At 41.1% G+C, this 23660-nt stretch overlaps 1 protein-coding gene across 1 annotated transcript in view; it reads left to right on the top strand.

Moving 5' to 3' along the window:
- Positions 1–23660, top strand: part of PRKCE (protein kinase C epsilon) — a 278286-nt gene that overhangs the window by 155487 nt on the left and 99139 nt on the right. Inside the window, exons 5-10 of the mRNA XM_075204126.1 lie at positions 2063–2148; positions 4861–4990; positions 8495–8637; positions 11656–11752; positions 14439–14653; positions 16318–16491. Coding sequence (XP_075060227.1) covers positions 2063–2148; positions 4861–4990; positions 8495–8637; positions 11656–11752; positions 14439–14653; positions 16318–16491 — 845 coding nt within the window. The remainder of the gene's footprint in view (positions 1–2062; positions 2149–4860; positions 4991–8494; positions 8638–11655; positions 11753–14438; positions 14654–16317; positions 16492–23660) is intronic.

Here is a 23660-nt window from a genome sequence, read left to right as displayed (position 1 = left end):
CATGGACAGGCCCAAAAATGCTGGTGATCCCTAACATCATCTAATCAAGATTTATCAGATGATTGGCTGAGACAGTCAGTGGGCGTGGTCGGGTAGTGGCTGCCTCTGCCTATCTATGTAGTTATTGGTCCACGTTGGATCCAGCCAAAGGTTAAACTGCTGGATCTTTGGAATTTAGACAAACACGTGTATGTGCAATTATACTGTGAGCGAGACCCGGCCTTTGTATAGCCATCATAAGAAGAGACAAAATTGACCAACATGATTTGCCAATATGTAGCCAACATTAGTAGGTGTGGAATTCCCTTAGAAATACTAGAACTTTGTCCAGAGAGACAGGGTTAATCTATCTAGTTATCAAGGTTCAAAGTGATCCATTACTTGGTACTTGTAGTATACCGGTAACTGCAAATCTAGGCCGCTCTCTGCTACTCTAGCGCCACCTACCCTCTTATCACAGCAATTACCCAAAAAAGGCCACATGACTAAATGTTAAATGCCCAGTTTACCATGGAATTAGATGGTCATTTGGTAGTTTATAATGGTAATCCTCTATCTGTTTTGAAAGGGGATTGCTCTGCACCCGTTAAAAGCTCAGGCGGTGCTAGAGAGACTGCTCCAACGCAGTGTGCAGTGCTGGGACTGGTCACGTGCAGATGGCACATAGCTCCACCCAGCAGCGAATATGAAGTGTTTAGTATATCAAGATAATAATAATAATATTTATATAGCCCCTTTATCCTAATTAGGACTCAAAGTTGAAACAGTCAAAGAATACATGACACAGTAACAGGTGACACAAACATATATAGTAAAGTGACAATCTGGTACAGGGCATGCATACGGGATGGGCCATCTTGGGTGCACTCGGGTTACACATTTAGATATAGGAGACAGAAATACTTGTGACACAGATAAGACACAGACATGAGACAAGGAAGAGAGAGGAACCTGGTTTTAAAAGCTTACAATCTAGAGGGCGCTGGGAGTTCACACAGAAGGATCTTGTCGGACTGGATGTGAGGATACGGAAGAGATCTGGCAAAGGTAGTTCCAGTAATATAGCGGCGGAGATGTAATAAGGATAGCAGGGTAATTACTCCATATGACCACATTTGTCAGCATATTAAACAAATACATTTCCAAACAACTACAAGACAAACTAAAACCAGATGATATTAATGTCTCCTGGTATAGGCAGCAGAGGGGTTGGTACTTCTCTTATTTTACACTGAATTTCTGAGTGCTGTTGTGGAGGGGAAACCTGACCTTGGTCTCCCCTGCACCTTGTACCCTGTACAGCATAGTAGCCTTATCTAATGCATGGACAAACACAGAACCCAGTGGAACTCAAAGTGCAAGTTTCTTTATATAAAACGTCACTTAACCACAAACACACTCAGATCAAGATGAGACCCTTTATTACGGCTTTCTCTCTGGGAAATCTTGTCTCGTCTCTGTTAAGCTTCGCTGGTTTGAGGATGAGGACAGGGTGGCAGATAGGAAAATATCGGTGCGTGCCAGATTTTATTTCTCAGGCTCCGTATTGGGCATCTAATCTCCACCCGGTCTGTCTTGTCTATGGCCTTTACTTCTTATAGCATCAGGAGCTGCCAGCTCCAACTCACAAAGTCTTTGGCAGAAAGCGGGATCAGTCAGCATCATACAAGTATTAGATTATATCCTGTAAAATCATCTGCAGATTTGTGTAACACTATAGATCTGTATTAGGCACATTAACCCCATTATTATGGATTAATCTAATGAGGGTATAAAAAATCTATATGAAAAAATATACAGAAATGATGGGAGGGAAAAGTTAGGTAGATGTGCGAGAGAAGAGAGACCGTCAGAAGGGGCCACAGACGACCACCGAAAGGTCTTTATCCCAAGAAAGAACGATAAGATAATATTTCCACATTTACTTTTACATCTGATAAGTCTATAGTAGATGGATGATAGGTGGAGAAGTGTTTATTTTCAGAGCATTAATGTCATTGTATATTATGTCAGTGGAATTCCAATCACCAGAGTCGGTCCCTCTCTCATCCTTTGTCTACAGTTTGCACTTGCGTAGTTCACAAGAGATGCCACGGAAGTATAATAACCAAGTGTGCCGGTCTCAAGAAACAGGAAACGCCCGATGAGGTAAATATTTAGATTAAAAAGTTTGAGGTTTGTTGAGAACATCTTTGTGGCGACACATCTTTTCCTTGTATCTTCCCCACATTGTCCATGAATTCTGTGTGGCTGTATATGTGGAGTAACCCAGATTATTTAAACTTTAGTTGCAAGAAAACCAAAGTTCTGCAGTTTCTTGGATTACGTTAATTTTTTTATTGTTTTTGGGGTGTTTTATGACATCGATTGAGCTGTAGTCCATGGATGGCCGACTTAAGTCTCATGTACTTTTTGTTCACTCATGGTACGGTGATGTAGAACAAATCCCCAACTTGCCTTATACTGGGCAAAGCCCTAAGTGGCAATAGTAGGGTGCGGGTCCAAAAATGTGATCCCTACCTAGAGGCAAATAATGGCTTAAATGCTAATTTCCCATTTTAAGCAAAAGTAGCCCCTATTGCTAAACTCCAGTTGTTGGATTCCAATGATCACATCGATTTAGGTCACTGAATTATCTTTTTAAACCAGCTTTGTCTTTAACAATGTTTTCCAAATGGTAGATGGTGGTCTGTATGTGACACTCTGTTACCCTTGATATACCCCCCTAAAAAACTCCCATTATGGGTCACTATTTTTTCTTGCTCATGAAAATTGCAAACAACCCTGCTTTGACTAGTGTGAAGATACACACGCTCCCTACTTCAGATAAGGTGTGAAGATACACACGCTCCCTGTTTCAGATAAGGTGTGAAGATATACACGCTCCCTACTTTAGATAAGGTGTGAAGATACACACGCTCCCTACTTCAGATAAGGTGTGAAGATACACACGCTCCCTACTTTAGATAAGGTGTGAAGATACCCGCGCTCCTTATTTCAGATAAGGTGTGAAGATATATCCGCTCCCTATTTTAGATAAGGTGTGAAGATACACACGCTCCCTACTTCAGATAAGGTGTGAAGATACACACGCTCCCTATGTCAGATAAGGTGTGAAGATACACACGCTCCCTACTTTAGATAAGGTGTGTAGATACACACGCTCCCTGTTTCAGATAAGGTGTGAAGATATACACGCTCCCTACTTTAGATAAGGTGTGAAGATACACACGCTCCCTACTTTAGATAAGGTGTGAAGATACACACGCTCCCTACTTCAGATAAGGTGTGAAGATACACACGCTCCCTATGTCAGATAAGGTGTGAAGATACACACGCTCCCTACTTTAGATAAGGTGTGTAGATACACACGCTCCCTACTTTAGATAAGGTGTGAAGATACACACGCTCCCTACTTTAGATAAGGTGTGAAGATACCCGCGCTCCCTATTTCAGATAAGGTGTGAAGATACACATGCTCCCTACTTTAGATAAGGTGTGAATATACACGCGCTCCCTATTTCAGATAAGGTGTGAAGATACACACGCTCCCTACTTTAGATAAGGTGTGTAGATACACACGCTCCCTACTTTAGATAAGGTGTGAAGATACACACGCTCCCTACTTTAGATAAGGTGTGAAGATACCCGCGCTCCCTATTTCAGATAAGGTGTGAAGATACACATGCTCCCTGTTTCAGATAAGGTGTGAAGATATACACGCTCCCTACTTTAGATAAGGTGTGAAGATACACACGCTCCCTATGTCAGATAAGGTGTGAAGATACACACGCTCCCTACTTTAGATAAGGTGTGTAGATACACACGCTCCCTGTTTCAGATAAGGTGTGAAGATATACACGCTCCTTATTTCAGATAAGGTGTGAAGATATATCCGCTCCCTATTTTAGATAAGGTGTGAAGATACACACGCTCCCTACTTCAGATAAGGTGTGAAGATACACACGCTCCCTATGTCAGATAAGGTGTGAAGATACACACGCTCCCTACTTTAGATAAGGTGTGTAGATACACACGCTCCCTACTTTAGATAAGGTGTGAAGATACACACGCTCCCTACTTTAGATAAGGTGTGAAGATACCCGCGCTCCCTATTTCAGATAAGGTGTGAAGATACACATGCTCCCTACTTTAGATAAGGTGTGAATATACACGCGCTCCCTATTTCAGATAAGGTGTGAAGATACACACACTCCCTATGTCAGATAAGGTGTGAAGATACACACACTCCCTATGTCAGATAAGGTGTGAAGATACACACGCTCCCTATGTCAGATAAGGTGTGAAGATACACACGCTCCCTACTTTAGATAAGGTGTGTAGATACACACGCTCCCTACTTTAGATAAGGTGTGAAGATACACACGCTCCCTACTTTAGATAAGGTGTGAAGATACCCGCGCTCCCTATTTCAGATAAGGTGTGAAGATACACATGCTCCCTACTTTAGATAAGGTGTGAATATACACGCGCTCCCTATTTCAGATAAGGTGTGAAGATACACACACTCCCTATGTCAGATAAGGTGTGAAGATACACACACTCCCTATGTCAGATAAGGTGTGAAGATACACACGCTCCCTATGTCAGATAAGGTGTGAAGATACACACACTCCCTATGTCAGATAAGGTGTGAAGATACACATGCTCCCTATTTCAGATAAACATTTTTTTCTGCAGTTTGTTCTCCTAAAACCATTTTTGGTTGATAATAAAAGGAAGCCAACTTTGACCTATACAATATGATATCTGTTCTTCTCTGTTCTTCTCCACACAGATTGTATTATTCCCATGTGTCCTAGAGGTGATTATCATGTGGCTTTTCTTCCTCTTTGGCAGGTCGGCTCCCAGCGTTTTAGTGTCAATATGCCTCACAAGTTCAGCATCCACAACTACAAAGTTCCGACATTCTGTGATCACTGTGGTTCGTTATTATGGGGCCTCATGAGGCAGGGTTTACAATGCAAAGGTGAGACCAGAAACCTCCCTCGTCATATATTATATGTTAAGTTAAAGGATTTCTTCACGCTCCCTTGTTAAAACTTCTAAAAAGGAAAAGTGGAGATGTTGCCCATAGCAACCAAGCAGATTCTAGTTCTCATTTTCTAGAATGTACTTGATAAATGCTAGCTAGAATCTGATTGGTTGCTTCAGGCGACACCTCCATTTTTCCTTTTTAAAAGCTTTAGTAAATCTATCCCTGATGTCCCACTGCTTTTTAAATGTATGTGATGCTGTCCCCCCACTCCCTGCATTACAGACAATAAAATACACATTCCTCATCTTACACAGCAGCCAAAAGACTGTCTATTTGGTCACCAAAGCTCAAATTGCAGAAGAGAGTGTTGCTGTGATATCACTGTCACCGTTCTGTACGGTTCCTCTCCGCTACAAAGCAGATTACAGGCCGGTCACACAGTCCCACACATCCATCTCTATCGCAGTAATACAACACATAGAAGAGCCATCTACACCGTTTATAAATATAGCAACTATCAAAGGGGATGAAAATAATGCACATATTTCATTAACTGTAAAGGCTTCATGTATACTACTGAGTAAACAACACAAATGTCAGTCCTTTGTATGATATCCCAGTGTTAGGATTACTACCCACCTGCTAATAACCTTTATATTATATGAATCTCATACAGATTTTCTCATGTGACTGTACAAACAATAACGTAGCCAGTTAAGATGACGAAATAAGAGCAACAATCTGTTGTTGAGCAGTTGATTCATAAATGTCCTGAAGGTTTAGCTTCTATAGACAGCACAAGGAGGATCTTTCATTAGATATTATGGATTCAGAGGCCTTTGTCAGTGACGTAATGTCTCTGTGTCTGACAACAGGTGAAGAAACTGATAAAATCTTCACTGAGGGGTGCTCCAATTAACGGCCCCAAACACGTGTTTTTTTTTAATTTTATTTTTATTATTATGGAATTTAAATATCTAGAGATGAATGTGTAACATTTATGTATATTATAGGACTTATTAAATTCACCATATAGACTGCCATTATTTTTCTATTTTTCTTAAAAATGTTCTTCCCTCCTCCTGGTTCCCTGTGAGTCTTATTGATGTGTGACAATCTTCTCACAATACAACAGCCTGGGGACTTTGTCCTAGTGACCAGGGGTGGGTATGATATCATCAGGGCAGGTTATGTTATTGGGGTTTCGTCAGGGTAAGGAGTCCTGCCCAAGTGACAGAGAGCAGGGATAAAGGAAGCGACACTTCATAGGTTTTTATATATATTTATGCTACATCCAGCATATGCTTCTCTTCTATAGGGAAAGTATCTTTAAATGCTCACAAATTGTGCTATTGTTCTTTTTCTTAAAATTTTCTCATTTTGCAATACTTATGTCATACTTGCCAACTCTCCTGGAATGTCCGGGAGACTCCTGCATTTCGGGTGAATCTCATGGACTCCCGGGAGAGTATGGCATCGGTCAGAATTTGGTCCAAATCGCCGCGACTCACTGGGAATCGCTGCGTTTGGCCTGCGGTAAAATGACGCTTTGTGCGTCAATACGTCACGGGGGCGGGACCAAAATGACACGATTTTCTGAGCCCGCCCCCTGCACGCCCACCTTCTCTCTGCAGCTCCCGGATCATACTTGCCATAAGTTGGCAATTATGACTTATGTACAGTACTTTGCTCTTTACCGCAGGCAGACCAAGGGTACAATTCTTTTGCTTGTGAACTTGCTTTCGGTGCCACTAGAGGGCGATGTAGAAAAAATATTTTCCTTTTTCTTTCTTTCTTTACAGATTTTAAGATTCCATCAATTTATTTTGCTCAATTTCTTAGTCTGACGTTTGGTATAAGGGTTCACAAATAAAGGCAGGAAATTATTAATAATAATAATATTATTAGCCAAGCTTTATGTCCCCTGTTTCTGGCTACATATATTTAAAAAGCCTGGAGTCATAATCGCTTGTCATTGAAAAGTATATCAGGAACGCCTAGGATATAGATATTATTTCTGTCTCTGATCTCAGCTGAGTTTCTGTGCAAGGAGCTCTTTTTTTTTTATATCTGCTGTTTCTTTTGTAGACTTGAGTTCTCTGCATGTCATCAACTGACATCTTAAGCTGTCTGTTCTATCCGCCAATTCTGCATTAATTGTCTACAATTCAGTGACAGCCCTTTTTAATTCCATCTTGACTGAGGTTTTAATGTCCTTTGCAAATCTGTTGTACTAATTGAAGAATTGTCTCTGTCTGATTCAGTCAGACTCTGTACGTTCAGTCTTCCAGGTCTGCTCCACTCTTCATTGCCCATTTCTCAACATGTTGGTTCTTAAATAAGTCTTGTAGTTCTTTAGTTTTATTTGTTTTTGTTTCGTTGGCATTGTATGACTCGTGGAAATGTTGGGATACAGATATTAGACTTATACTTTTGTTTTGGTGGTCGGTAGTAACTTGTTGGTTTGTATATTCCCCTGGACCAGAGCACCCCCTTTGATGAAGTCAGTACATCCCCTTGGTAGTTGCTGTCAGCTCACTTGTCAGATGTTTGCTGCAGGTTGAGTTGCTGAAGGTTCTGTTTTTGTGCAGCTCATGTGTTGATTGATTCCGTAGCGTTCAGACAGAGAATGGCTCATTGTAAGGGATCGTGGTGTGTTTTCCTGGATGTCAGAAAGCTGTGTACACACCACGCCACATGTATCAGTGACAGATCTCTTCTACTTACAATGTAAGCTCTCTAATGAGCAGGGTCCTTCATACCCTTTGTTTTCATGTCTGCATTTGTTTTGTCTGCTTTGTATGTCCCTGTTTTATGTATGTACTGTTTTCCCTACTGTACGACACTGCGGATCACTGTTGCTCCTTACAAATCTACAATAATTATAATAATAATAATATCTTATGTACTTGCCTCACTGTGGTAATAGTCCAGGGGCAGGCTGCGATAGTGGCTCTTATCAATACCCTCTGTGGGGCCCAAGGCAGGGAGTAGGCCTGGAAGCTCCGGGACCAAGGACTAAATTACTTGTGACAAGGAGCTGGTGAATCGCACAGTGGGAGCGTGTCTACTAACCAGTTTTCCACTAGTTTTGGCGCTTGGAAGGACCCTTAGTATTTAGACACGAGTCAGGAAGGCAATCTCCCAAGCATGTCAGTTCTCCACGGCATCTAGGCCGGGTCTTCTGAATGACACTTTCTATCAGTTTGATTAAAAAAATGATTCAACGTGTTATGCTAAATTTTCCTCCTTCCACTACATGCGGAAGTGTGTATCAGTGATCTACTGAGCAGCACTTGGTAGATACATGGAATGTAAATGTAGCTTTGCCTGTAGCTATAGCCTTCCGTGGTCATGTAATATGTATATAAGAGAGCTGATTCCTCCGCAGAGCAGACTTTGTGTTGTGTTATAGGAGGCTGAGGCCTATTAAACGGATTCTATGTTCTATGTATTCATTCTTTACTTCTTTTCTTTTTCTCAATATTTGTCCAGTCTGTAAAATGAACGTCCATAGGCGCTGTGAATCTAATGTAGCACCAAACTGTGGAGTGGATTCTCGAGGTATAGCGAAAGTATTAGCGGATCTGGGAGTCACGCCTGATAAAATCACAGCCGCCGGCCAGAGGAGGAAAAAGGTAAGCCCTTATGTTTAGTGCGTCAATACGTGGGACCAACTTTCAATGATCAAAATTAATTAGTGGAAGTTTCCCAAACCACGTAGGGATGTCGTCAATCACTCGTCAATGTTATGTAAGTGGCGGAGGAGGTGCATTTCCTGTTTAGCAAGTGGCGCAGGGCATTGTCCTCCCCGAGAATGGACATGGTGGAAACCAAATCACCTATTGCACCTTCTAGGGAAACTTTGTACTGGAACGTCCATTTCAATAAGTGTAATAGTGACATTCAAATGCTCAAAAGTGACACCTCTAATAAAGAAAGCCCCAATGTGCCAACACACTCTTGCTCCATTTAACACATAAGAGGCTAAATCAGCAACAGTTTAGGACAAAAACTAAAATAGAATTAAAAGTTAGGGGTGTAGGTTGGACTTGTGAAGTTAGGTTTTTACTTTTTGTACTATACGCATTTGTAACCAGCGAATGAGCTAAGGTAAGAGCAGTTTAATAAACTGGAATGTGGTGTGATCCTTGTTGTGCACAGTTAGGTGCATTTGCCAAAAATGGGCCCGATTTAGAGTTGCATGACATAAATATGCATCTTGGTGCAAAACTGATGCACAGTGCAACCAGACAACTTATATAATACTATGCCTGCAGCCCCTTACTCTTGGAGAAACGCGTTGAGTGTTAACATGCAAGTGCAGTGTTGTAGAAGCATCCAGACGCAAGTTCATTATAGAACTGTTCAATAGAACACGGGGAAAGGAAATCCACTGTTTTGCTAAAATCAGCAAAGAGAAGGTTCAGTCACTTATCTAATAGCACCATTATTGAATTGGTTACTAGTACAGTAAGTCCAGATGGATGTCCTATTTCTGGTTTTTAAACACTATAGGCTTTTTCTCTTTCCTCGTGTCACATCCAGGAACGTGGAAAGTCAGGATGCCCTAATTCTCCACTCCTGAACTTGGTGCCTTCATAGAAGTTAATGTGTGTTTGATTGGTAGGATTCCATTGAAGTGAATGTGCTTAAAGCACTTCAGATACAAAGAGAAAAAGAAATACTCTCATTATTGTATATAATTTTTATCAGGAGCTTCTACTCCCCCATATTGATCACCATTCTCAATCAGCCACCAAAACATTAATAATTTTTCAATATCCACTTTGGAGCACCTGTGTTTTCAAATTTTCATTAGCGTATACTGCCTCTCACCTGAGGAACCAATATAGGCAGCAGAATTTTACAATGAACAGCAATAACATCTCCCCGGCTTATGGATGTCTTGCCAAAGTCATACTGGCGCCACTTATTTATTGCCTGATGCCCTGCAATACTGTACAAAGATCCAGAATTATATTCTAACAATGATAGAACCTGAAACAACACTTTGCAGGAATTTAAATGGTTTTACTGAATCAAGAGATTGATGTGTAACAATATAATTATAAGAAGATCAATTATAATGGGTTCATTGTGAGTCCTGTTTATAACCCTTATAAACACTATTACCATATATGTATAAAAAAGAAATGACTTTTTACTGGAAAGACTATATCTCAGGGTTCTGTGACCAATTTGAGGCTGTGCGATAATATATGTGAACCAAACTTCTGAGTGAGCCTTATCCATTACATTGAAGGATTTATTATACCAAGTTTAATTTTTAGAATGATGTCATATTTTATGTATACTTTTATCTTTGAATTATCTTTCTTTTTTTTTATTGCAAGTTGTCATTTGTCCCTGAAGTAAGTGTAACATGCACAAAAAATGACCAATCAAAGCAAATTGTTTTTGCACTAAATATTTTTTGGAACTCTTTGTTGAGAATCTTATTTCCCTTAAATAGTGGTCCAAAATTTCCATTGTTCATTATATGGCAGCAGACTATATGCTGCATGTGTGTCTGTGTGGACCAGATTAGGTCTCAGGGGTGCAGAGAAAGCCTTGTCTCGGGCAGTAATATGAAAACATAATAATTGGACATTAAGTATATCTTGTTTATCTTCCCACAGACCTCTGCTGTCCTGCATCCCGTGAGCCCCACTCCAAGCCAGAATTCTTTGCCAGATTCCGTTAAATGGGAGAGTCATGGGACAGTGGCATGACGAGCTGTATTACACGGCACCCCTCCGTGACTGGCACAGATTTCGGGTTATTACAACAGCACATATTAAGTACGCAGACAGTGTACATTACCAAGGCACTGGGAGGAACGTGCACAAGTGACAGGAAATAAGAGAGTCAGACAGGGGTGAAACTTGACCACAGATCTTACATCACAAGTGTCGCATTTTGTTAGGACATTTGTACTAGAAACCAGGACTCCTGTTCTAACTTTATAAAATTGCTGTCCGTGCTGACATTTCATATTAAAGACGTGCCAATATACTGCGTATCCGTGGTGTAAGCCTGTAATAATCTAGACTGTTCTGGTACCTGTAAATAAAAGATGGATGTTATCAGAAATTCTGTATTGTTGCTTCTACTAAATTTTACAGATTAGATGTCACCTAGTTCCTATCATGACCAATTTCTGGTGTTTTTAAGTCCTCATTTCAAGTCAAAATGAATAATACTTTATTTACTCTTGTTAACCAACTGCATGCTGGAATGCTAAGAACAGCTTGTTTAACATTCATTAATAACTTATCATCTTTTTTTTCAAAATGCCTTCCAATAGAAATTCCGGTTCTGCAGAACAGGAAATCAGTTGTGCAAAGGAAAATATCTTCCCAGATAACCTCACTCTCTCTCCCAGTGATACCTGACATTATCTAATAGACAGCTACAAGACGATGAATTGCCCAGTTGTCTGCTTGCAATATTTGTTGGTTTTTTTTATTAAAAAAGTAAAAAGCAATGGACTTTTTATTAAAAGTTGGGCACAGGAAACAGAGATGCTGTAACCTGTAGCTACCAGCTCGATAAAGAATGATGAGAATATTATATTAGGGTGCGTTTTGTTATTGTATGCTTTGTGCGGTTATGTTAATTTGGGTGTTTCTTACGCTGTGTAATGTTCTCAGTTGAATGCAGGTGCTGAGATCCAGCCGCCTGTTCCTGGGTGTCCATCAGTGGAAGACGATAGGTCAAAATCAGCCCCAACGTCTCCGTGTGATCAAGGTTCGAGATTTCATTTTTTCCCCGCACATAATTGTGTGTTATTGTATGTTGACTTTAATAGCCGGGCTCCAGGCTGTCTTTGCATGTGAAACATTGTATAGAACTATAATAACAAATGAAACAAACATACATAGTGTGAACATCAACACTGCAAATCTGTATATCCGTGATGGGCAACAGATGGCCCCCCGAGCCTTCACCTGCGGCCCCCAGCTCTGTCCAGAGTTTTTTGTTACAGCTTGTGACAATTGTTTAAAACGCCTGCTGATATGTTATTACCTCTAGGTGTCTTTCATTAAATGTTTTGTTTTCATTTATTACAGAAAGTAAGAGAGTTGTTTGGCCATTTTGAATGTTCGTGAAATCTCTTTAATAAACTTTGAATTTAATATAAAGATAAATAATTTTATAACAACGGTGTTTACTTTTATTATTTCCATCAAGTATCTACATTGGTACAATTGTATGAACTACATCAATACTTGTGGTTTAAACTTTTTAAAGGCTTTTGTGGACCTTTTTAGGTGTTAAATGTACAACACGGCTTTACATTACATGGCAGTGACATCGCATGTCAGGCATGATCACGGTGCACACGTGGTCCCCAATGCATGTACAGACAACCCAAGTACACGGAGCATTGCAGTGTTCAAAGAACAGCGTTACAAGACAAAGGCTCCTAGCCGAAAGCCAAATGCTAGCGGATGTCAGGTCATTGGGACCAGCGGGTTCCAATTTTATACCTGTTTAAATGCTTTTACTAGTGTTTAAATACTGGCAAGGTGGGCAAAGGGCCTTAGGGTCTGTTTTGCAGATATAACCCATTGGTTGTTTCTTATCTTATGCCAGATACACTCTCTAGCACTTACATTTCCTACAGACTCAGTGGTGGGTACTTATATTCAGTCCTCTGAACTAAACTAAACAGCTTCAGCTGAATAACATGAAAAGCAATTTACACGATTTTGTTCGAACCCACTTACATGAGCGATGAGACTAGAGATGCTCAGGCTCGGTTTTCTGAAAACCGAGCCCCCAGGAACTTGGGGGATATAAGTAGACTCGTGAGCCAGCTCGGTACTTTTGCGCTTCCTCGGATCTAAATCGAGACAAAACGTCATTGTGGCATTGTCGGCTCTCGCAGGTTTTGGATTCCATAAGTACCTCCCTCCCCAGGAGATCCAGCGCCATTGCTCTTACAGAAACAGGGGTAGCAGTGTTCTTGTCACTCTCCATTCTCCAGTGACATTGCTCAGTGCCATTGCTCACACAGAAACAGGGGTAGCAGTGTTCTTGTCACTCTCCATTCTCCAGTGACATTGCTCAGTGCCATTGCTCACACAGAAACAGGGGTAGCAGTGTTCTTGTCACTCTCCAGTCTCCAGTGACATTGCTCAGTGCCATTGCTCACACAGAAACAGGGGTAGCAGTGTTCTTGTCACTTTCCAGTCTCTAGTGCCATTGCTCACACAGAAACAGGGGCAGCAGTGTTCTTGTCACTCTCCAGTCTCCAGTGACATTGCTCAGTGCCATTGCTCACACAGAAACAGGGGTAGCAGTGTTCTTGTCACTCTCCAGTCTCCAGGGACATTGCTCAGTGCCATTGCTCACACAGAAACAGGGGTAGCAGTGTTCTTGTCACTTTCCAGTCTCTAGTGCCATTGCTCACACAGAAACAGGGGCAGCAGTGTTCTTGTCACTCTCCATTCTCCAGTGACATTGCTCAGTGCCATTGCTCACACAGAAACAGGGGCAGCAGTGTTCTTGTCACTCTCCATTCTCCAGTGACATTGCTCAGTGCCATTGCTCACACAGAAACAGGGGCAGCAGTGTTCTTGTCACTCTCCATTCTCCAGTGACATTGCTCAGTGCCATTGCTCATACAGAAACAGGGGCAGCAGTGTTCTTGTCACTCTCCATTCTCTAGTGACATTGCTCAGCGCCATTGCTCACACAGAAACAGGAGTAGCAGTGTTCTTGTCACTCTCCAGTCTCCAGTGACATTGCTCAGTGCCATTGTTCATACAGAAACAGGAGGGGTAGCAGTGTTCTTGTCACTTGACAAAAATTGACTGGAAATGATTGGAAATTAATGTTATTGAGGTTAATAATAATGTGGGAACAAAAAAAGAGCCAATTTATGTGATTTTAGAAAAAAAAATAGGGATCCAAAACACGGGGGTCAGTGAACATCTCTGAATGAAACTCTATAGCCCAGTGTACACTCGTCCCCCCAGATGATGGAGAGGTAGAGAGTGGGTCCATCAGTAAGACAGTTGTTATAGGTAATAAAGGGTCTGTTTTGCACATTTAACCCATAAAAAAGTCAACAAATGGTATTTTCCAAACCTGATATAATTTTATGTTCACTCTTTTATTTTATTTAGATTGTTATAGTAGAAACTGAACTGTATCATATAATTTTTCCTCTAATATTAAAACTTGTTCTTGTCCTGGAATACTCTGACCTTCTGCGGAAGGTCTCACTGACTTAAATGAATAAGTATATTGTCCTGTTATCATTACATTATACTACGGTACAGATGACCTTTGTTTACTGTCATGTATAAACCATGTGTTAGGAATTCTACAACTTTTGTGGGAGTTTAAATCCGTGGTTTGTGTTGATTAATGAATATTTTCCCAGCCAGTCTTGGTGATGTTTATTTCTATTTCCACCATTCAGAAATTAAAGAGCTTGAAAACAACATCAGGAAAGCTTTGTCTTTCGACAACCGGGGGGAGGAGCACAAGGCGGCAGCGACTGCGGCAACAGACGGTCAGCTGACAATATCGGGGGAAAACGGAGAAAACGGGGAGATCAAACTATGCCAGACGAAGAGGATAGGCCTGGAGGACTTCAACTTCATCAAAGTATTAGGAAAAGGCAGTTTTGGAAAGGTTAGTGGTATATCCTCAGATAGGGAGGGGAATAAGGGGATTGTATTGTGTGTACAATTTATCTCACTGTCCTCCTTCTACCTCAGTGGAACCGTGCACTGTACTGGTGGGGGTGGGGGGGGGGGGGGAGTGTCACAGGAAACCAACAACTAGTTAAACAATGGAGTTTGGCTGAGAACTGCGAGGCCTGTCCTAGGTTGTGGAGGGGGTGGGTATAACAACTTTTAAAATTAATAGTTTTATAAGTTTCTTCTTATGACAATCGGGCAGATATCATGTGAAAATTGTTTTTCAATGTGTTTCGCTGGATCTTCCTTACATAGCTCAGACAGTGGTTAAATAAAGGCTCTGTAGATTTTACACTGCTTGTCTGGGGGAATAAATCTGTTATATATGTATTATATTATAGAGGGAGTAATTAATATAGAAAACACGGTCCGTAAGTTGATGAATGGTACAAGTTAATTCAAGTAGAACTAACAAAACGTAATGTAAAAGGCAGATATTCAGACATTCAAATATAATAAAGGGGTGTTATTGGGGGGATTGAATTTGTTGTATAATTTTATTTTTAGGTAACATGGGGCCTCTGATGTTGGACATAATTAGGGGTATGTACAGTTCAGGAAAGGACCAAACATTTGACAGAGAACTATAGCCTATGTTTCTTCTAAAGGGGAGTTTATTTATTGGCCCAAATTAATGAGACACTGGATGGACTTTCACATAAATATGGCAGCAATTACTAAACAACTTCTGAGAAGTATTCCAAGTAAAGACAATTGTTACATTACTGGCAAAAGTAGCAGAGGATTTCATTAGTGTTTAGTTACAGCTTATTTTCAGCCGTTCACTTCTTTTCAAGGCACATTCTGTAAACCCTGAAGAAGACTTAAAGGGGGATATTCAATTGCTGGCGATGTGGCACACGGACGTCACCGTGATGTCCGGCTGAGTACAAATCGGTAGGAATCCCACTCATTTTTCTCTGCACCTCTATGGAGTACAAGAAAAAATGAGCGGAGGTTCCTGCCAGAACATCTCCACGGACGTTCTGGAGACACCTGAATTGAACCCCCCCTCCCCCATAAACTTCACTCAAGTTTTCCCTTAATTGAAATACAGAGGTGAACTCTCCGCTTCCTTCCCACATGGTGGAGCTTCCATTATTTCCCAAACTAAGCACAAGTGGTCTTCTCTAGGCCTATATACCTTAAACACTGTAATGACCTCTAATGCATATCACAAGTACACTACACCTTCTGCGAGGCCCTTGTCCGATGCTCTAGTCACTCCTAGAATTCCAGTTCATTCATTGTGATCTGTCATAGGGTATGATCTGTCTTCCATAGCATAATACTGACTTCCACAACTATATTATCAGCCAAAATATATTTATAGGATGAAATAGGGTAACCAAACTGACTAGATAGAAAAAATGGTAATTAATGATTGGTTGCTATACATATGCACACATGTGAGGAAATGACCCCAATGCCTTTATTTGTCCCATAATATATTATTAATATGTGGTATGTTCACAGCTCAATGCCTTGTGTAAAAGTATGAGGTAGCATAGCCCCCTCTACTGTACAGTCTAGGCTACAGCAATGCCATGTCATGTGTTCCTCAGCGGTAACGAGATTTCCACTTACTGGTTATAGGTCATGCTGGCGGAGTTTAAAGGTAAAGATGAAGTATATGCTGTGAAGGTCCTCAAGAAGGACGTCATATTACAAGATGATGACGTAGATTGCACTATGACAGAGAAGAGGATTCTGGCTCTAGCAAGAAAACATCCGTATCTAACACAACTGTATTGCTGCTTTCAGACTAAGGTAATGTGATATATGTCCCATATGATTTTAGAGAGTGTTCCGCAACTGGATACAGCTACACAAATGTATAACTCCTAACACATAGTAAAAAAAAAATCACAGCAAATAAGCCACGTGATCCATCCACCCACACCCTAATTGGCTGTGGCCCGACACCCTATCTGTTAGGAGACTGTTCAGTCCGTGCATTTGTGACATTTACACAGTGGACTCGTCTATGCCATGTTGCAAGGATCATGGTGGATTACAAGGTACGTTGGCCACACGCGGTACAATCAGCCGCTTGGCACAGCGGCACGTGTAAGTGGCCAAATTGGATGAGATCTAGCAAATGGATCTATCCCACCGTCACTGGGGCCTGTTCAAAGGATCTTCTTCCAGTCTCATTTGCAAATAAGTCCAGTAATGAGCCACTTGATTTTAGAGGGTCGTTTTGGGCCCCCACACACTGTTATATCTGAGCTGCCACCAGATGTCGCTGTAGAGAGCGCAGAGTGTGTGTCTAGATTTACACCCCCTGTTGTTAGTTTTAGACCCCTCCCCCGATGAGTGACCAATATGCTGCAAAGACTTCAACCCACTTTCAGCTTAGGGTTTTGTGGCTATGGCCGACCGCAGTAATGACGCAGCATGAGAGAGTAACAGCTGGTCGGGGAACATGGTAATCAGACAACACTAGTATTATATATATATATATAGTATTGTCCAATATACACCCTCAATGTGTCCACATCTGAAGCCTAGAAATATAGAAAATATACGAACAATGCAACAAATCCTGGGTTTAGTTTGAGATTTGGCTGAATCTTATATTTTGGTCAAGTGTTGTTGAATCCAAATGCTGATTTATTGCCCAGAACACGGAGTTATTGTGCTTTCTTCTCAGCATTATAATAATGTTAAGATTTTATCATTGAGGTTCCTCCTTATTCATTGTATTATACTAATTAGGTTCAGACTCGTTTTGGTGCATAACTGAAAATCTATGTTTGTTCCTCCTACAGATCTGTCTGTAATTGGTTATTCCTATGGTCCGTTAAGTATTTAACTACAAATTTAATTAATATTCTTTATTAAATGCAAGAAATGGCAAAAGAGTTGCTCTTACTTTAATATTTCTGTTTCCAGACATTGTGATACTTGTGTTTGAATGTGATCAAGTATATTTTGCTCAGCTATCTAAACACGTCAAGATTCCATCGCAGGAAAAAGATTTATTTTCTGTATCAAGTGGGTGGAAATACCATCTCGTTATTACATAAACAGGATCCAAAAATCCTTCAGAAAATAGCTACAAAGCATTTTTGTTTGTAACATTTTATTTATGCAGTTCCAGCAATTATGCTATTTTTTGCCCTGCAAGCTTCAGCATACAGGAAATAATAGGAATAGATCGCTGATATAAGATTGTACTAGACACTTGTAAACAGCGTCTGTGTTGTGACAGCTCTGCGCTCAGTTTAATTTTATCGGTCTGTAAGATGCATGTCGCTTCCGTGAAATAAAGATTTGTATTGTAGGTTATGAGGTGCTTTTGACTAGAAAACTTTTATGCCACAATGAAACTAAAACCCTATTTATGTATTATATATAAATACCATCACTTTAATGTTGTGTCTTAGGTAGTCCACAAGGTGGCAGCAGAGTGCTTCACATTTCATTCTTTGCTGCTTATTTCAGAAAAAAAAAATACCAAGACATTCAGTATGTTTAATACAGTAAGTAATAGGAGAATAAAAGAGTTTTGGATGCCATAACAATATCTTTGCATGCAATGAGTCCTGGACAAATGGGCCTGATCACTGGTGCTTGCTGTAGGCACGCTAGTGGTATGTCTTGAGTCAAGGAGGTACTTGTTTTGCACAAGAAGACGATTGCTATAATAACAGGATGTAATCCGCAGCTCTCAGACTGAACAGGAATTCAAAAATAACGAAAAACACTTTACAGTGATAAATGCTTGGAACAGCCTGACAGCAAATAATACTCTTACAAAATGCATGGGTGTAATATGGATTCATGTAAGTGTAATGTAGAGGGGGGGGGGTTATTGTAAATTTGAACAATTAGTAAAAAGAAAAAAGACATTCCAAAAAGAGAATAGACGTTTGGGTAATACCATTGGTGTCATCGCTTTTTTTTTTTTTTTTTAATTGAAGCTCGAAATGCGTGCTCCAAATCACCCAGTGCCGTGCAAAAACAGTTCTGTGGGCTTGGGACTTTAGACCCTTCCCTAAAAAGGAAAGGGCCCCGTTGCTCCCTATCCCCCGAAGCCAAAAGGCCCCTTAGGGGAACAGAGATCTTTGGACACCCCTTCGCCAAAGCTAGGTGCCCCTTTACATCCCTGACTCCCGGAGCCAAAAGGCCTCTTTGGGAGCAAGGGTCTTCAGGGCTGCCTCCGCCGCAAGGCTCCGGCAGCCCCCTTTACCCCAAGGTCAGCCGAAGCTTTCCCGGGGGACTGGTTCTTTAATTCTCCCCATAAGGAGAGAGTCTCAGATGACTGAGGGAGAGGGATTCCCCTTAGGGTCAAACCCAAACCCAAAACGTGCAAACAAAAATCAAACAAACTGAAATCCGTGCAATAAAAGTGCTATGCTGTGCATAAGTGCTCCATGTTCAATAAATAAAAGATAAAAAAAAGTGCCCATAAGCCCCAGCCTGATGGCCGGAGGGTGTAAAAAATTTTCTGGCCCATCCAAAAGGCTGGGACCAAGAAAGTATAAAGTGGTGCAGGGTTCGCTCTCAGTGTATTGTGCTCTGTGCCTTACTCTTTACAGGTGATCGTGGGGCCACCACCACCCGTGCATTTTCAGGTCACCTCCGGGCCCAGTCCCCTGGAGACACAGACACCTCGAGCCGCCAAGTCACCACCGGCCTTCTGGCATCAGACCAAGGAGCCCCATCCCTTCCAGGGCATCCCGATCCACCCCTTCTAGGACAGGAACTACACTTGATCTTAGCCAAAAGGCCGAGAAGCGATTGATGTCATCGCTTTGAGTCAGTCCCTAACCCAGGACCACAGACTCTTATAGACAGTCTATTTTGAAAACCTCCCTATAGGATTGCTTGTTCTGGTCTGCACCAGCACTATCAGAACAGTCCTACTAAAGGTAGGGAGACTTCCAAGCTACTAGGAATGATATGCAAATAAGCTGCTCCCAAAAGAGAATTGAATTCTGGGTAATAGCATATATGAAATAAAAAAACTTGGACACCCCTCCAGAACAATAGATTCCACTTTCATTTTCTGTAGAAGACTGGGCTCTCCCCCTATCTATGCTCATCTGTTCAAATCAATATCAGTCAGCTTATTATGCCATCACTTCATTCTGATCTAGTGGGTCTACCTCTTGGGGGTGTTTACCGGGGCCCATGGAGATGCCCATGGCAGATGTAAAGGGTCGGGGCCCCCGGTTCCCTCCTCCCCACCTCCTTGTATCGGGGCCCACAGCTCACTAGTTCCACTGCTGGCTCTAATCTATCATAACATTCTGTATATGAGCAATAAAATATGGTTTATTTAATGAATATTTTATTATTTTTTCAAAATAAAATGCTGGCTTATATTGGATTTACATATATGTTTTGCATTTGTACCGCTCTAAACCTTGGTAAATAAATAGGATGAAAGGAATGTTTGTGCTGACTTAATGCTACTGCTAAGGCTTTGCATTGGCTGGTTTCAGACTACCATACTATCATCATAATCATTGTTTATTTCTAAGGTGCCAAAGACTCTGCAGTGCCGTACAGTCACCAAAATAAAAACAGAACAACCTACAAATAAGTAAGGGGCAGGAGAAACAAAAGATTCAGTAACAATCAGTAGGCAATAGAGAAAGCCAGACTGTTGGTGACTGTACAGAAACGCAGGGGCAAACGCAGGATTTGTAGAGGGGGGTTTCCACACCATGCCGCCAGTGGGCGTGACCAGCATGCATGGGGGCGTGGCTATAATTTTAGACAGTGCTTGGCTGCTCTCCAACTCTTCCTATCCCCATAATATACATGGGCAATGCTGCGTGCACTACTGTTAGGTGCACGCAGTTCTCTCTTTTCGAGCAGAGCCGTGTGAAGCGGGAGCAGGGTCCAGCCCCCTCAATTATACAGTGCCCCAGGCTTGAAGGGGGGTTTCCAGGCACTAGGAAACCCCCCTCGGTTTGCCTATGAAACGGTAATGAAGATACTGCGCATGTGACAGGATTAGGTGGCCTCTATGTCCGAGCGCCAACTACATGAGCGTTGCTCACAGCCAAGCACAGTAATGCCTTTGGCTCACCCACACTATACCGCACATAAATCTCCCCAGCCCTACATTGTAAATGAACAGTGGGTCATATTACCAGTAACATTTTTCTTTCTAATTCACAGTTTTGTGACCATAACTAATCCTTTATATTTGGGGTAAAGAAGTGGCTATATTCATCATAACCACACATCATGGCTAACGTCCACATGTTTGCTACTTCTTTTTATTGCTGTGAATTTTTAGGAACATCTATTCCAGGAATGGAAATTAATGAATCTAAATATAGTTTTCAGTTTCTCTACAGGGATGTAGAATAAATTATTGTAAGATTTATATCTCTGTAAACATCGGCCAAACGGCTTCATGGTTTAGTATCTGAAGTGACCGGTGCTATATGTGTCCTGTTTACATTTCAGTACTACAGAAAAATGAAGCGATTGCTGTATTCAATATTCTTTGTCAAAATGTGACAATTCAGATGACCAAATAAAGATCAAAATGAATAATAAGTGAAAATAAGATAAGCGATATATTGTTTATTCTGCTGTATTCTGGTGAAATATAAGCACACATTAAATTAACTTGTTTCTAGTTTTATCTGAGCTGCAGGTTTATCTTTAAAAGATGACGGTCTGAACTCTCCCTTCCTCCCCCCACCCCCCCGTTTCTTCCCTATTTATATTATTGGTAGGGAGTGTAGGTTACTGTTTTTCTATTTACTTTGTTGCAGCAATTTTGCATCGGTTTTCCAAACCATTATCTCTACGGTAGCCACACAAGGGTCCACCCTGCCCTTTGTCCCAGGGGTTGAGGACAGGATCTTCATGAGCGAGTGTCCATTCATCTAAATCTGGCTCCATATCAGGCTAAGCAGACATTGTGCCCTGTTTGTGTGGTTAGAACATGACCATGCCCAGAAACCAATAGTGAGCATCTTACCATAGTATTATCCAACATGCCCAATAATTATACCATTTAATTTTGGTAGGATTGTTATCTGGTATGACAGGGTCACACACACACTAGGGGGTAAATTTATCAAGCTGCGGGTTTGAAATATTGGAGATGTTGTCTATAGCAACCGATCAGATTCTAACCGTCATTTTGTAGAATGTTCTAAATAAATGATGACTAGAGGCCTGATTCATTAAGGATCTTAACTTAAGAAACTTCTTATTTAAGTCTCCTGGACACAAATACTTGATAGCTTATTTGTACACTGAAATTTAAAGTTGATATTTGTGTGCTACATGAAAAAAACAGTCAGCATTTAACTTATGTGCAAAACAGAAAACTAATTTGCACCCCTTGCATTGTAACATGGTTTTGTCCAGGAGACTAAAATAAGAAGTTTCTTAAGTTAAGATCCTTAATGAATCAGGCCTCTAGTCATCATTTATTTAGAACATTCTACAAAATGACGGTTAGAATCTTATCGGTTGCTATAGGCAACATCTCCACTTTTTCAAACCCGCAGTTTAGTAGACATTCCCCTAGGACATTGAGCCAATTGCCCTATTTTAGCTGCGATATCACAGCATGCGTATACAGCTCGAATGCTGCAGACAGGCTGATAGATGTAACTGATTTCACATTGTCATATTTAGGAGATATATATATATATATATATATATATATATATATATATATATATATATATATATATATACATTTGTAACTACTGTCTTTGCATTGTCTTGCCAGGAGACACTTAAACTATTCTTAACTATATGTAATGCTTTGTTTTTCATTATCGGCAAACACGGGACTTCTGGTAAAGAGTCACCTGTCGTTGACTTTCACGTTGCCTTAAAATAAGTTCTGTTAAACAAACAGACATACAGGGGAGGCGGCAGCACTTGGCATAATCAGCATCAAAGTACAACATGAACATAGTTACGTTCTGTCTGTGCTTTCACAATGGGGTATCAAGGTTTCCAAACTGGACAATATTGTTTACAGATCATTTTATTTAAAAAACAAACCAAAACAAGAGAAGATCAGCAATGCTACTGATGCATTATTTATATTCGTAAATGTATTAAAAAAAGGGGTTCACAACGCTACAATGTTGGGGTGTATGTAATATGTGACTATGTAGTGTCTGCAGGATGTTCTACTGATCACTGTGTTTGTGTTGTGTTGTTCTGCCATTAAGAGAAGTCCACTCATTTAAAAATATATTTCTCAATTGTTAGTAAGATTTTGTGTGAATCATTATGTCTTATGCTTAAAAGAATAGCGTGGGGGTGGGGGGGAATTCAATAAGCCGCGAATTGTCCCTGGAACGTCCGTGACAGAAATCTCCTCTCTGCTCATTTTTCCTTGCACGTCTATGGAGATTTCTGTCATATTTGCTGGCATGTGCGCTGCAGGATGCCCGCAAACCACATCACCGGCATTTAAAGTCCCCCTTAGACTTAGCTTATCTATAGAACAAGGGGTTAAAATCCTATATAGGCAAACATGTCCTCTAGACCTATGTAGCTTAACATTTCTGGTTGCAATTTTTTTTAATGCCCCAAAAATACTCTTTATTTATTGCTGCAAACATCTCCCATCATCGACATTGGAATCTGTGTATACTGAGCTGAGCGGCAGGTAGACGGGGCTTCCATGAAGCAAGGGGGTGTGCCTGTCACTCAGGAGGGATGGACACACAGGAGCCTATGAAGCAAGGGGGGTTGTGCCTGTCACTCAGGAAGGATGGACACACAGGAGCCTATGAAGCAAGGGGGTGTGCCTGTCAATCAGGAGGGATGGACACACAGGAGGCTATGAAGCAAGGGGGTGTGCCTGTCACTCAGGAGGGACGGACACACAGGAGCCTATGAAGCAAGGGGGGTTGTGCCTGTCACTCAGGAGGGATGGACACACAGGAGGCTATGAAGCAAGGGGGTGTGCCTGTCAATCAGGAAGG

This window comes from Mixophyes fleayi, chromosome 3 (genome assembly GCF_038048845.1).
Source record: "Mixophyes fleayi isolate aMixFle1 chromosome 3, aMixFle1.hap1, whole genome shotgun sequence".
In the NCBI taxonomy this organism is placed as follows: Eukaryota; Metazoa; Chordata; class Amphibia; order Anura; family Limnodynastidae; genus Mixophyes; species Mixophyes fleayi.
This window is presented reverse-complemented; position numbering and strand designations above follow the sequence as displayed.